This window comes from Ambystoma mexicanum, chromosome 3q (assembly GCF_040938575.1).
Source record: "Ambystoma mexicanum isolate Mex_15411 chromosome 3q, UKY_AmexF1_1, whole genome shotgun sequence".
Classification (NCBI taxonomy): domain Eukaryota; kingdom Metazoa; phylum Chordata; class Amphibia; order Caudata; family Ambystomatidae; genus Ambystoma; species Ambystoma mexicanum.
In genome coordinates, this window is record NC_090926.1 from 602,182,316 (window position 1) to 602,196,995 (window position 14,680).

The 14,680-nt window shown below is 42.9% G+C and overlaps 1 protein-coding gene across 1 annotated transcript in view; it reads left to right on the forward strand.

The window, feature by feature from the left end:
• The first annotated feature begins 6,420 nt into the window (after positions 1 to 6,420).
• GLP2R (glucagon like peptide 2 receptor) overlaps positions 6,421 to 14,680 on the forward strand; it is a 1,432,227-nt gene continuing 1,423,967 nt past the window's right edge. The window contains exon 1 of the mRNA XM_069654470.1: positions 6,421 to 6,789. Within this exon, the coding sequence (XP_069510571.1) occupies positions 6,673 to 6,789 (117 nt within the window). The 5' untranslated portion in view covers positions 6,421 to 6,672. The remainder of the gene's footprint in view (positions 6,790 to 14,680) is intronic.

Consider the following 14,680-nt stretch of genomic DNA (forward strand, 5'->3'; position numbering starts at 1 on the left):
ATAAAGAATACTTTGCATTAATAGAGCATATACATCAGCACTTCGTGATAAGAGTATACTCTTGAATTACATACACATTTAGATTTTTGAAGAAATCTTACAGCAACATTTGTTCGTTTCATTTTCCTGCCTGCTTGAAATTGCTTGAAGTTTTGGAAAAATAGAATTGAACAAATGTATGAGGGAAATGGCACCCTTTTCCTTTTCACCCAAAAGCAGTGCAGAAGCCTTCTGCTTTCAGGGTCACTTACTCTCAAGAGAGAGTGTACATTGTTCACTGGAAATTATGCTAGTTTCACTATGCAAAACACTGCTCTCCCCAGCACCAAAACCGGTGCAGCAGTGATATGCAACAACCCTCTGTTTAAAGGCCAAATCTAGGGATAAGGGACAGTTTAGAAGTTTTGTTTGGGGTCACGGGCAGCCCTTTTGTTTAATAAATTGTTTAAGGTGTGATGACAATGGGGATTTTCGTTTTAGGATGAGTATACCTTTTATTTAAAAGCAAGTTTTGTGGAATGGGTTTCAGATGGGAATTTTGTTTTAGGGACACGTATCTTTTGGATTGAAAGGCAAGGTTTGGGGATGGTGATAATTATCAATTTTGATTTGGTGGCAAGGATACCTCAATTACATAAGGGGACTATAACTGTGTTCCTGCTAAGAGAGAGGGTGACATTTTCGAATTCTTCCAAGCTTCCCCCTGCATCCATCTATTTATGAATTAATTAAATAGATATATAGTCAAATATGATAAGGGGCTACACACATTTTACCCCACCCACTAATGGAAGAGAGCCCACTAATGAAAGTGAATAGTTCAATTAATTAGATCCCCACGCTGACATTTTACTTACATTTGGATATCTCTGGGCTTGGTACTCATGGATACTGGGCAGGGCTTCATTTTTGGGAAAAACAGGATTCTGGCCAGAACTTAAGTCAATGGGATCCCACAGCAATCCTCCCTCTATGGCTCCAGATAAGTATCACAGTCTCTGTTTTCTGATCTCCCCTGCATTGGAAATATCCAGACCTCTTCCAATATGCCCACCCAGATTATGTTTCAGTAGCTCTGCTTTAGTGATTTTTTTATGCAGCTGTCTTTTTTCTTCCATAGTGAAAGTCCTTTTAATTCTCTAAAACCATCTCATGGAAAATGACCATTAGGTGGTGCTGACTTATAATCTTGTAACCTGAATCAGACATTTACATCTCTCTCCACCGCCCAAGTCCAAGACCTCTCTAAGAATTGGTTCAGGAGTCTAGAACAGAAATATTGCAGCACCCCTGTGAGATTAACATTTCTTTTCCTTGTCCATTTTACCCCAAAGTCTGGCACTTTGTTGTTTTTTACGAAACAAATGCCATGATATATAGATATTAATATTCCTCTCATCATGATGCATCGGTGAAGCTTATTTTCATTATTGAACAGGCGTGCTATGATTATGCACATTTTTCACAAAAAGTATACTAGTTATGATCATGCAGTTTAATCTCCAGATACCTAATTTTATCCCACATTAGCTCGCCAATTCTTAAATTCAGGACATTTTCGGGGCAGCCAGAAACACATTTTACCTTGCTATTACAATTCCATAAATCACATGTGGTTATGTTTTATTTCAACAAAATCACCTTTAAACTATCTTTAAAATGACATATGGATGGACACAGTTTGACTTATTGTTGCTGAGAAAGTCACTAGCTATGATAGTCTATTTAAACATATGGGAAATCATCAGCATGTATGCAAATCTTAACTCTCATTTCCCCATATAGGTTTAATTTCTGTTGGACTGCTGCAGCCTCTTGGTCTGAATGATATTTTAAGTCCAAGGTAAAAGCCATTAGCCTTTTGCTCTTTGAAAGTTTATCGGGTGAGGAGATCCTTATCATGCAGCAGATCATTCACCTCTGCCCTATGATGCCATTTGGCCATGCTGACATCTGGTATTTTGTCCTGTAATCTCAATTTAACCATGATTCTGATCGTAAACTTTATGATTCCAAGCATTTTCAACATCCAGGTCTGGGTCTGTGTTGATCTCGTCCTGTAGTAAATTGTTAGGTCTACCTCAGGTTCACAGAGATTTCCCTTCCAGATAAGGAATCAGTCAGGCCTTGAGAACCTGCCCAACAACAAGAAATATGGTCTGTCTTCGGCCTAAATAACATTTACATGTGACCTATGACAACAAAATAACCTTTTCAATTGCTGCTGGTATCTTGCATGGGTTCCATGTAATTTCACCAACAGCCATTTTTACATCGGGTGTTTTGCCAGAGGAGTTTTTACAGAAAGACTCATCAAATTGTTTTCTATGATTTTTGGGGGTTCCCCTCCCAAAACCCCCCTTTGTTTTGCTATTTTTTTAATTTCCCCTGCCCAACACTTTATTTGCCCCTGTAAAAGAAATTTATTGAGTTTTTTCGGTAAAACTCCTGCGGCAAAACATCTGTTGTAAAAACAGGTGTCGGCGAAAGGACGCCACACCCTTACATGTGAAGTATATTATATATTTTAATACATTGCATCTCACCAACACACACCACATCGTTTCACCGGTATATTTATTTTAGCATGGAAACATTTACTTTTCATGTCTTGATTAAAAACTGCAAAACACACATGCAATGTCATTTTTGTTTCAGTATTTGAAAACTCTGCTTTTCATGTAGAAGGGGCCTTTCTTGCAAATGCAAATAAAAGGCTGTTTTTTCAGTTCAACTGTTCCCTTTATAATGAAAGATATGCCTTTTGATCTTCAGTCCTTGGCCATTCACATAGCATTTCAATTTTATCACAACACTTCCTTTCGTTACTTGCAGAAACACACACAATCTGCATTAATAGGCCCGTTTTTATTGTGGATGTTTTTGAAGGCTTACAGGTCATTTTTCTTGTGTGCATTTCAGTTACATTTGTTTGGGCTGTCATTAAACCCCACAATAATACGAGGGAAACAGTACAATCAAAATGGGCAATACATTCCAGCCAATAATGAACAGTAGAAAATGTGCAATCAATTATTGGTTTGAGCAGATAAAAGGTGTGTTTCAGATTGGTTTGGAAGGTACATAGAGATGAGGAGGTATGGATAGAGAGAGAAAGAGAGTTCAAATTATTGGGGACAAGTAAGGCAAAATAACGGAAGCAGGGAGAGGCACAGGGGGATTTAGGTAATGAAAGGAGGAACTGATTCTGGGGCGTAACACACAGGAACTGGAGTAGAGTGATATTAGAGAAGATGGATAGAGAGAGACAAGTCTGTGGATACATTGGAAGGCATTAGAAAAGAGATGGTGGAGAAGATGAGACTCAAAAGGAAGGAGAGAGATAGAAAGAAGAGAAGGAGAAATGGAGGAATGAGGAGGGAGATAGAAGAGAAGATGAATGGATGAGTTATATACGGATCGGAGTGGGGCAAGATGACAAGTGGGAAGACAAAGAAGAAGAGCTGAACAATAGATGATGCAAGAGAAGATCAGGCATGAAACAAGAAGCTTAGTAGTATGGAAAGGGAGGTAAGGACAGATATGGTGAATATCAAATAGCAGATAATGGCAAGATTGAGCAGTGGAAGTAATGTGATAGGAGACAAGAAAGAGGGGCCACAGATAAGACTGAGGTTGCGCACTGATTGGGAAAAAGGAAGAGAGGATGGGGAAAAGCGAGGGAGGGAGCAGGAAGAGGGGGAGGAAACAATCTAGCAGGAAAGATAAGAGCTTCGTTTTTTGAGGGAGTAAGGTGAAGGAAATGGGACAACATCCAACATTGAATAGCGGACAAACAGTTTGAAACAGTGGAGTGGGATGTGCCAGAGAAGGAGAAGGAGAATGTCATCAATATAAACATCACAAGAGAGAATATAAGAGGATATGAGCATAGTGATGGGGATAGTGTGAAGTGAGAAAAAAAGAAGAGGACCTAGGACACCGCTGTGAGAAACCCAATAAGGAAGAGGACATGAGTAGCCTGCAAGCCCAGGTAGCAGAGTATGAGCGGTTAGAGAGATAGGAGTGAAACTGCTTAAGAACGGACCCAGAAAAACATAGGAAAGAGAGAAGAAAGAAGAAGTAGGTACTCAACAGTATTGAATGCTGCAGAAATTCCAAGAAGAATAAGGACAGAATAAAGCTTAGAGTGTCACAGAGTGAAGGGATTGTTGGAGACAATCAGAAGGGCAGTCTCAGTGGAGTTAGAGGGACAGATAACAGATTGAAGTGATGGTAGGAGAGAGTGAAAATTAAGGTGGAAGTGATATAGGAGTGTAGAGCATGCTCTAAGAGCTTGTCGAGAAAGGGAAGAAGAGAAATAGTGTGGAAGTGAACTGGGATAGAAGGATCATGAGAGGGTTTTTTGAGAATGGGAAGGATGAGCACATGTCTGAATATGATCAGAAAACAAGAATTAGTGAGAGGGGATTTAAGAAGGCAAGTGAGATATGTTATGAGGTGAGGGTAGATTTGAGGAATGAGGGCAGAGGGAAGAGGGTCAGAAGTAGAAGCAGTGGGATGGGCACGAGGGATTAGGGCAGAAAAATCAAGGTCAGAAAGGAGAAAAGGAAGATGATGAGTAAGAGGGAAGAGTTGACAGGTAACAATATGTGTTTGTGTGTGTTTCTGACCCCACCCCTTAATATAGCTGCCCCTCTCAGAAGGGCCGTTAAATTTAGGGATGGGGCTGCAAGGGCCATGGCATTGTTTTTGCTTTACCTTTTATGCAGTGTCATGCATCGAGGTTAAAGCAAATGTTATAAGTGAAGTGGTATCATGTGGTAAGAGTGGCCTACATTGAATGTAGGCCAGTCAAGCCATGTAATAATGCTTCACTGTAGGCCAGTCTAGCCGCATGATGATGCTTCACTTATCATGTTTGATTTACCATTGTTGCACTGTACTGTGCATCAAGGGTAAAGCAAACATTAGAGTTGTCACTTTTCCATATTCAATGTTGGCCAGACTAGCGAAGTTGTAATGCTTATCAAATTGTCTTTACCCTTAATGCACAATACTGTGCATCAAGGGTAAATCAATCATAACTGCTATGTTTGCTTTACCCTTAATGAAGCAAACATAAGAGTTATTACCTGGCTACATGTGTACATTGCATATAGTCTAGCCAAGCCTGGTACGGACACTTGTTTGTGCTATACCCTTGATGCCAATTAAGAAATGCCATGCTACATTAAGCAAGTATATGTAGATTGGCACTACTACTGTCAGTCTGCATGTACTTTCGTAATGTGGCATGCCAGTTTTTATTTTACATCAAGGGAATAAGCAAATATAAGTGTTATTACTTGGCTAGATTGAACTACATTACTAGTGCCAGTCTGCATGTCTTTCTCAAGGTGGCATGACATTTTTTACTAGGCATCAAGGATAAAGCATAATAATAATAAGTTATTTTATATAGCACTTTAATCCAAATTGCTTTACATATGACTATTAACATATGTTATTATTACCCAATTGAAATCGGTACTCAGTTTATCAACCTCAGAAGTATGAAAGGCTGAATTGACCTTTCCAGGATTCAAAACTGCAACCTGCAGATCAAACACATATCACAGCAACACGTGCTTAACCTGCTGAGCTATTTTACCAGTTAATGATAGGAAACATGATACGTGTTATTGCATGACTAGCTTAGCCTATAGTGTCAGTGTGCATTTACCTTCTTACTGTGGCATGACATGTGTTACTTTTTTACATACTAGACATACTTACATTGGTAGCTCCAGTCTAGTTATAGTTTCTCAGTGTCATATGTTCTTTGAGTGTTACAGCATGTTTGTACTTTACATCAAGGCTAAAAGGTTAAACGTGAGCATAAGTGTGGTTGCCTGGTTTAAGAAAAAAGTAAAGATCAATGGGTGCACTCGGTTTTCAACCCATGCATTGAGACACATGCAGTAGATGTCTTATCAGTGCATTCGGTTTAGCAGAGGAATGCATGTTTTGCAGCTATATAGGCTACTTCCAACAGTTGTGGGAGAACAGCACCTCACTGTGAGGTAATTTACTCATTAATGAGCTTCAATGTTGCCTGGTGGTATTTCTGTTCACATATCCATGTTACTCTATGCTTACAAGTTGCTTGCTTCAAAAAGCTAAGGTGAATAGTTGAGCCTACTATTTTATCATTAAAATGATTTCTTTTCATTAACTGTAATATGGCCTAATACATTTTACACGGTGCGAAGACTAAATTATGTTTTATTAATGGAGAATGGTATGTGTGTGTGCGTGGGTACGTGTGTGTGCGTGTGCGTGTGTGTGTGTGTGTGTGTGTGTGTGTGTTTGTTTTAGGGAAATGTCTTTCTGGCTGTAAACTGCGGAAGAGCCCGAAGTCTCAGCGTCTCGAGTGCAGAAGCATTGTGAGAGTGTACAGACACGGAGTAGGAATCCTGGAGTTCGTCATCCTTCTGCACCGCTCGCGCGGATCCTTGCACGGTTTGCAAAATATGCCGAACTAAAAAGAAAGCCAGGGGGAAGTTCCTGCGATCCGGATGCTAGTTGCTGGATTCCAAAACAGAGTGCCCCCTGCGTTCTCACGTGCCCTCTTGTTTGAATCTCTAGGGCAAAGGGTGTCCATTTGTGGCATTAATTACCTTCAACAGAGATTTGCAACAGAGATTTGGTCTACGTTCAGTCCTTGGGATGGAGGGCTTCATCTCATCGGAAGGCAGACAGACCGTGCCTGCGAGCCAGCGGCAGAGCAGCGGAGCGGCCACAAGCACAGTCTTGCTTCTGATCCTGCTGCTTACAATAAAACAGGTAAGGCGCTTGCTCTTCTGATTGGCGTGCGTGGCTGGCGTTCAGATGCAAGAACACGATGTACCCGGCGCTGGCCTTCGTGCGTCCATGATGCAGCGACCCAGTGTTATCGCGTTATCTTATCAAAATAATGATGCGGAAAAAAGTAAGATTCTCAACCTCTCTCCACATTCGTGGATGTGAACCTTCCTTTTCGGTTCACTGCTGTCATCGGTACATCGTTTCGAGGCAGGCCTTGGACAAAAAAAGAAGGCGCTGTTAAATGCCCGTGCAGTAGGATGCGAGTTGTTGATGAATAGTAACAGCTACAAAAACAATTGAAAAAATATTACTGATAATTTGTGTGTGCATGGTCGCTGTTGCTTGTGCAGAAGGATAGGAATAGTGTTCAATGCGTCACAAAAGAACTACTTTCTTTTCTGCATTTCGGTTTATTTTCATCAAATCCTTCTTTCTTTCTTCAAAAGGATAAGATTTGTTGTTTAATGACTGAACATTCTCAGCCTGAAGAATAATTGAGTCCAAAATGTGCCCCAACACCCCAAAAAAAAAAATGATTGGTGTTCTGAACAATTAAAGGGAAATGTATACCAAACACGAGCAGCAGCGAAGTGACTAAACGTATATTTCACCGAGAAGCCTATATAACCCCAGGCACGGTGAAAAGAGCGGTGGTCCTTCGCAACACTTCCTTACCCTTCCGTGCTATTCTGCTCATCAGTTGCGACGCATAGACACCTTTCTATTCTATATAAATAAGGATTACAGCAACTTGGCAATGGTGCTAATAAGCGTTGTACCTGGTGCTGTCTATCCTTTTAAAAAACATAAAAAACATTATCGATGATGTCATAATTTCCAAGTGCGCTCTAAATGTATATCATGTAATTATTACACATCCTAAAAAGTAAATATTAAAACAATCAAACATTATTAAAATATTCAAACGAGTTTCATCTTCTGGGCCATTCTAACCTTCCCCTCTGAAATAAAAGCGTGTCCCCTGCTCACTTTCTCCAAACACACACTGTACCTGTTTTCTTTAGTAGATTTTTTTCATTTTGTATACTGATAAAAAAAGAAAATCGTGCAGTGTATGTCACACAATCGGCTTCTTCAACTCAAAGCACAATTGGGAGCGACACGTGGGTGTCTTCACTGCCATGTTCACGTAGACTTGGAAAGCACCCAGTTTGAGTTACGCAATATGTGTGTGGCTTGTCGGAGCAGGGACGTTGCTAGGTCTTGAAACGATATGGGGCTATGCTAAAATGTCGGCACTTGGGCCTAGCTAGCCTTTGGGTTGCAGCCTGTGGCCGTGCCTCCGAGCTCGGTGCTGTGCTGGCCCTCACACTTTGCAAACAGGGCTCTCGTGAACAGGGGAGTTGCTAGGTCTGGAAAAGACCCGGGGCTACGCTGATTTCGGAACTGTTGGGACTGGGGGCTAGCTAGGCTTTTGGCTGTAGCTCCTGAGATTCTATCCGGGGCTACAACCAAAAGATCAGGGTCTATAGTCCCCTTAGCTCCCCACTAGAAACGCCCCTGCTCGTGAAGCTGGGCCAGGCAGGACTACAAATATTTAAACAACTCTCGTGCTCCGTCTTCCAGCCCTCTCCCGAATGACACAGCTGCTTCCAGGCGTAGAAAAGAAAAATCTCCCGGTCTGGTCTAGGGCAGCGCCCCTTGAAACCCTGACCGAGGAACTGATCACATCAAAATAATACCAACCGTTTCACGAATTTACTGCCACAGCAAAGGTTAACATGCCAACTTTGGAGCTTGGGAAGTTAGTAGGAAATCGTGCGACATCTTTCCCCAGAACATGCGCTATAAATCATTCGTCCAAACCGAAAGAAACGTGACTTTTGATTTGCACAGGCCTGCTGCATTAAACATACGTTTTCACGTTTAGCTAAACAGCTCAGATTACTTTGAAAAAAACATGTATAGTACGGGTCGTATTGTTCATAATTGTGTAGTGTTTTTCGGCGATTACGTGTTTTTGTGTCTATGTTACTTGTCAGCCATATTGTGATATAGTGCCTACATTTGACTTGAGTTTTAACCTCATCGCCTGCACTTGGGCATAAGCGCCTGCCTCTTGGCAAATAATGTACCTCGCTGTGTCTCAAATGTTAATATGCGTAATATATTGCCAACATGTGTAACCAAAACAGTAGCTTTAAAGTGTATTGCCTCCATTACATAGTCACACTTCATCACAGCACCATCACATCAGAGTTTCTGTAATGTTGGCTCACATCAGACCACACACAGCCGTGCTGCTCATTGTATAACGCCTCGCGTTTGGAACGTTCCTGCTTCATGGCAACATGGCTGCGGCTCCCGAGGCCTGGAGTTGACCCTCTACCCTTTACAGCCCGGTCTCTGACACACACATACTTTAACGGAGCTCTCAAAGTAGGCTTCTTTTCCTGAAACGACAGGCTAAGTTGTTCAAATCTTCTTTATTGAAACTATATTTCCATTAAACATGTTCACAACTTTGACAGACAGGAACTTGAAGATTTATTGTGCATATGATATTGTGTTCCAGACTTAGTCTCACCGAGCAGCTCGTGTTGTAAAGCTTGCAAATTACTAAATCACCGTTCTGGAGCAGAAACAGCGACACCATGTAAATCAAGATAGTTCTGAAGTTTAAACTTTGCAAACTAAGTTCTTAATAGAAAAAAACTGTCAGAAGCATCCTAAGGAATTTGGTTTGTAAAGATACTCCTAGTGCATTTAGAAAGTAAAGTGCAACAGCTGTCCTATTGCCATACATGGTTCGTTGCACAGCTGTGATTAATTATCTGAATTAGAACATGGGAAATTCCTCATCAAGCACAATAGACCTAATTTGCAATACATTTTGTGCCGTGCAAAGTGAATTTGCACCGAAAAAGCACACTTAGTGCTACATGAAAAGACGCATGCATTTCACAAAAGGTGCTAGGTGCTGACACAGTGCCGTTGATGCCCTGAACAAGCTCATTGCGTCACACAGTGTTGCACATTAGCGCAAAGCAAGGGCTAACACAAGGGCAGAGAACGGGGCGAAATGGGCATAAAGCCTGATTATATCTGGAAATAGGGGAGTGACGTGGGCAGGCGCAGACTGGTTGTAGACACACTCCAAACCCCCAATCCTGACAAGTTTCAGTGATGGCAGAGGGCAAGTCCAATATACACAACATAACACACTGTGAATGCCAGTTCAGGAGCAGCAAGGAATCTGTGCATACAGACGGACACAGCCCTGCAAGTTCACCTGCCTCTATGATTTACAAACATGCACAGGACACCGAAAACACATGCCTCACGTCATCACTACTGGTTAATGAAATATGGACTGCATGCAGTGCCATCATCACATAATCCAAATCCCCAACACAAACCACAACCACCATGCAGACGCCTCAGGCACCCATATACATTAGGAGATACCACATTGTAACCAACACTTGAAGGATTAATTCACCACTACACACAGCCTTTTAAGATGGTACAGAACACACATAACTACACATCACACTGGCAAAGGGCTTTATTCAGGATTGTAGGAGGCCATAACACACACAGTTGATGCACAAAGACCACATATACACCCGTATGAGTGGCATCGAAGTTGACTCTCTGTTACAGGATGTGAGCATCACACCCATAGGTGACTAATCACAGTCAAGCCTGCCCAATGGAACATCACATTTACTAGGACCACCATCACTGCAGTACCAAATAGTGTGGCCACAACAAAAGCAGACCACATTACACATCACATTACGTAGCCGGTCAAGTGGCACAGCGAGTAGAGCGCTCGCTTTGAGCGCTCGCTTTGACATCCGTGCAGAGCCTGCGAATGCAGGTTCGAATTCCGGCGGGGCCAAACTCAGCCTTTCATCCTTCCGAGGTCGATAAATGAGCACCACACATCGTGGGTAATAATAAGCAGTGCTCAGATACCTGAGGGTTCGCGTGCCAAATTATTATTATTTATTATTATTATATGAAACTCTGATAGAACTATACTGCTAACAAAACACATCAGACCAGAAGACATCCAAAAACACCACCTGCAATGTCAACACTACAATAGGGCAGACCCAAACTAATATTATGCATATTACATGTATGCCAATTCAGGAGAGGCAATATTCCCACAGTCGCCATGACCCCCCTCCTCTTGTGCATTCTAGACTCGGAGGCCAGGCAATGCCAAATTCTGGTCCTTCATTGCTGCATCAATGCATGACCAAGAGGCATGCACCAACCCACCAATGACAGACATGACCTGGTTCTTGATTTCCCTCATCAACACCATGTCTTGTTTAATGTTTTCTATCTATCTATCTATCTATCTATCTATCTATCTATCTATCTATCTATCTATCTATCTATCTATCTATCTATCTATTTCAATCTTATATAGCGTAAACTTTCACTAGAGGCATCATGGCGCTAAGAAGATACGAAACAGTAAGGCAGCAAATTTCAAGACTCAAACAAAAAGATACGTCTTAAGTTAACTTCTGAAAAGATTAAAATCTTGTATATTCCAAAGAGGAGCCTGATGGCTATTCAAGAATGTAGGTATTGGCTACAGAAAACACACGATCGCTGCAACGTTCCAGGCGATAGCAAAAAACCAGCAGGAGTGCTGAGCAAGAAGAACGCAAAGTTTAGGTTGGGCAATAAGAGATAATCTTCTCCGGAAGAGATAAACAGCCTTGCTCATGAAATGCTCTGTGAGTCTGACAAAGTGCTTTGAACCGGAAACGTGTCAGGATAGGGAGCCAATGGAGGATTCTGTAGCCTGAATAAATTGTTTGGTCATAAGGTATGCACGTAGCCAAGCGCACTGCTGCATTTTGCACAATTTGGAGATGGTTGAGATGGTGCAAAGGTTGGGCTAACAGGGTCACTTTACAATAATCAAGGAAGGCCATAACCCTATGCAAGTCAAAGTACCATGACTGCAAGTTGCTTATCCCAAAAAATGTACAATGGTGTTGCTGGTCACCTCAACTCCAATGCACCTGTGTGTCACCACACCCCGTAGCCTTAAACTTCCACAGTATGGTACACTTAGGGTCTCTATAATCGAGGCATCAGCAGAGACAGATTGACTTAGGCACTTTGCTGCACACCATCCATGCATTGCCAGGTCACACAAATGTTCAATTCACACAGGGAACTGATGAACAGTGCTAAGGCCAACTGTTGTGTGAGCACCACAGGGAACAAGAGCAACAAAGGCATATTCCCCTTGGTGCCATGACACATTGTAGAAAGTGTCTTCACAACACACACATAGTGTGGTCCATGGAGGATTCCAACACCATGGAATGTGTTGTCGGGGGGGAAATTCTGCCGGGGTCAGCCGGGCCGTCCGCAGACCTCCGGGCAGGGAGGCCCCAACTCCTCCCGTATATCCCAAAGGAGATAGAGTATGAGACACACACAAGAAGCAATGTGACTCTGCTGTTTATTAAACACAAACGGCAGGGATGGGCCAAGGATCATACGCGTCTGACCTGACACACACACAATCGTGGGGCTCGCAGGCCCTTTTTACTGTAGTATGACGCGCTACCTGCGTCACTCTAGAAAATTAACAAAAAACCTATCGCCACTCTTAATTGGTTGCTCGAGTGGTAGGGTTAGTATAGCATACGTATAGAGAATAATATGAGTGGCCGAGGGTTAGTCAGGTGATATATCTGGGTTGTCCCTACAATTAGATACATGAGAATTGTTACATGAGGACTCCTAATGATTGGTTAATATTACTGTCGTCAGTGATAAGAGCCCCATGTTCTGATTGGTGCGCCCGTGAGCTTCCCAGCCTGGGACCATCGCTGTTCCCAGCTCTCGGTGTACCTGAAATTTGCAACAATGTTTCACTATTGGTACATGCAGACAATGTGAAGACTTATTCATGAGCTGGACGGCCGACTACACCCACTGTCGCAGATGTCCATGGATCCTTTCAAGTGTATCTGCCTGTGTCTTGTAACGAGGGATCCAGGCGCCAATTTCCTCCTGGGCTTGACATCTCGTCAGGTTCGGCTTGGTCACGTGAGATGGGACCGTGTTTGAGGCAGAATTCTGCACAATTAATATTGTTTTTCCTCTGTGTGCCTGGTTTAATTAGCAGGTGCGACTTTGATGTCGGTGCACGGCGTGCGAGGTTGCAACATCGTGCCCTTGATGGTCTGCTTTTGGAATGTGGGTTTGCAACATTACGACCTTGGCTGTCTGCTTTCCCCAGGCTCATTCTGCAGGATCAGCAACCTGACTCTTGTTCTGTTAACGTCCATGGGAGCTCTTGCTTGCGGCCTACTTAGGCCTAGTGTATAGGTGGAACCGTTTGGTGCACAGGCGCTTTAGGTTATAGACTCGTATTGTCTTGCGACCAGTATTGTGTCTTCGTTATAATCCTCATTATGGCACCTAGGTGTAGGAGAAGCGTAAGCAAGCTCTTTAGATGAGTTCATGGTGCGTCTTGCGTTTCTGCATTTTGAAAGCCTATGTGGAAAATAATAAAGATGCACGTCCGTGAGTATGTCTGTCACGTACGTCATAGCACTGAGTATATTCTTCATGTAGATTGGTGCGGGAGTGTCCAGTGTGGATGTTGGCACAGGTGTGCTATCCGTTGGCTAGGTCGTCATGGCATCTCTAACGACGTATAGTTTTAGTCCAGTTGATCCATGCCGCAGGCATCGGCATGGGCAGGGCGGGCTGCTGGGCAGGCAGGTGGACACATCCTTATGTTCCTGTACCAGGGTATCTGGTCGTCTGGTAGATGGACAAACTCTTCTCGTGGCGGGTGCTTGGGCCGTGAACCTTTAGGCCAGGCGCGAGAGGGGAAAGAGGGGAGTCTGTTTTTCCATTTTCCCACTTCAGTCCCCCCTCTGGTCGACTTGTCGACCACAAACATATCCTTTTCGTTATCTCCTCTTACTCTCCACACTTTAGTTATTCCTCCTAAATGTCCATAATGGTTAACATGATCTTCAAATGACCAATACATATATTCACAGGTTCCTCCAGGAGTACAGTATACCCATTTCCCTATGTAACTCCTGGGGTTTCTTGGGTTCTCGACCTTCACCGATGGTGGGTCCAGGTGGTTGGTGATGATCTGGTTGCGCAATTTCTCTCTCACTTGTATTATTATGCCCGTGTGTTGGCCGTCATCTGCTGGCATCAGTGGGTGCATACCGACCATTTCAAGCAACTCGTCAGTGGTGCGTGCCTTCCGGGCTTTCCAAAATCTTATTATGATCAATGTAGCTCCAGCCAAAATAATACAACCAACTATAATTTTCAGTCCATCTGACAGCCAGGATGGCATCCATGACCATAATAGCGAAAACCAGCTCTCATCCTGTTTTACACCTTTACTTTCATCCACCATTTTGGAGTTCAACTGGGCCAGTTGTGAAACTGCTTCTGTCAGTGTACCGTTGTCAGCATCATTGGCAGGAATGAATGTGCAGCATGATTGTCCTATCTTTGCGCAAACTCCTCCTTCCATGGCAGTGAGGAGGTCCAATACATATCTATTCTGCAGTGCTACCATCCTTATTGCTCGCAGCTCCTCTTTTATTGCGTTGAATCCGTTTACTGTAGAATTGATGGTCATCATGAGTTTCCATCTAGTTATCTGGAGCCATTTTGCGTTTGCGTAAGCCTGCAGTCCTGGATGTATTATTGAGGAGAAGAACATTGCTGCTCTGCTGAATAGTCTGTGTTCTGGCGGAATCGAAGTGAGTGCCGTTTCCGACCTTCCCCATAGGTAATTTCCTGTCAGAGGTTCCCCTTGTCTTTTCCGTCTGTTTAGGACAGTATCATTGCCGTTGGTCCTGTTCCCTGGCTCCTC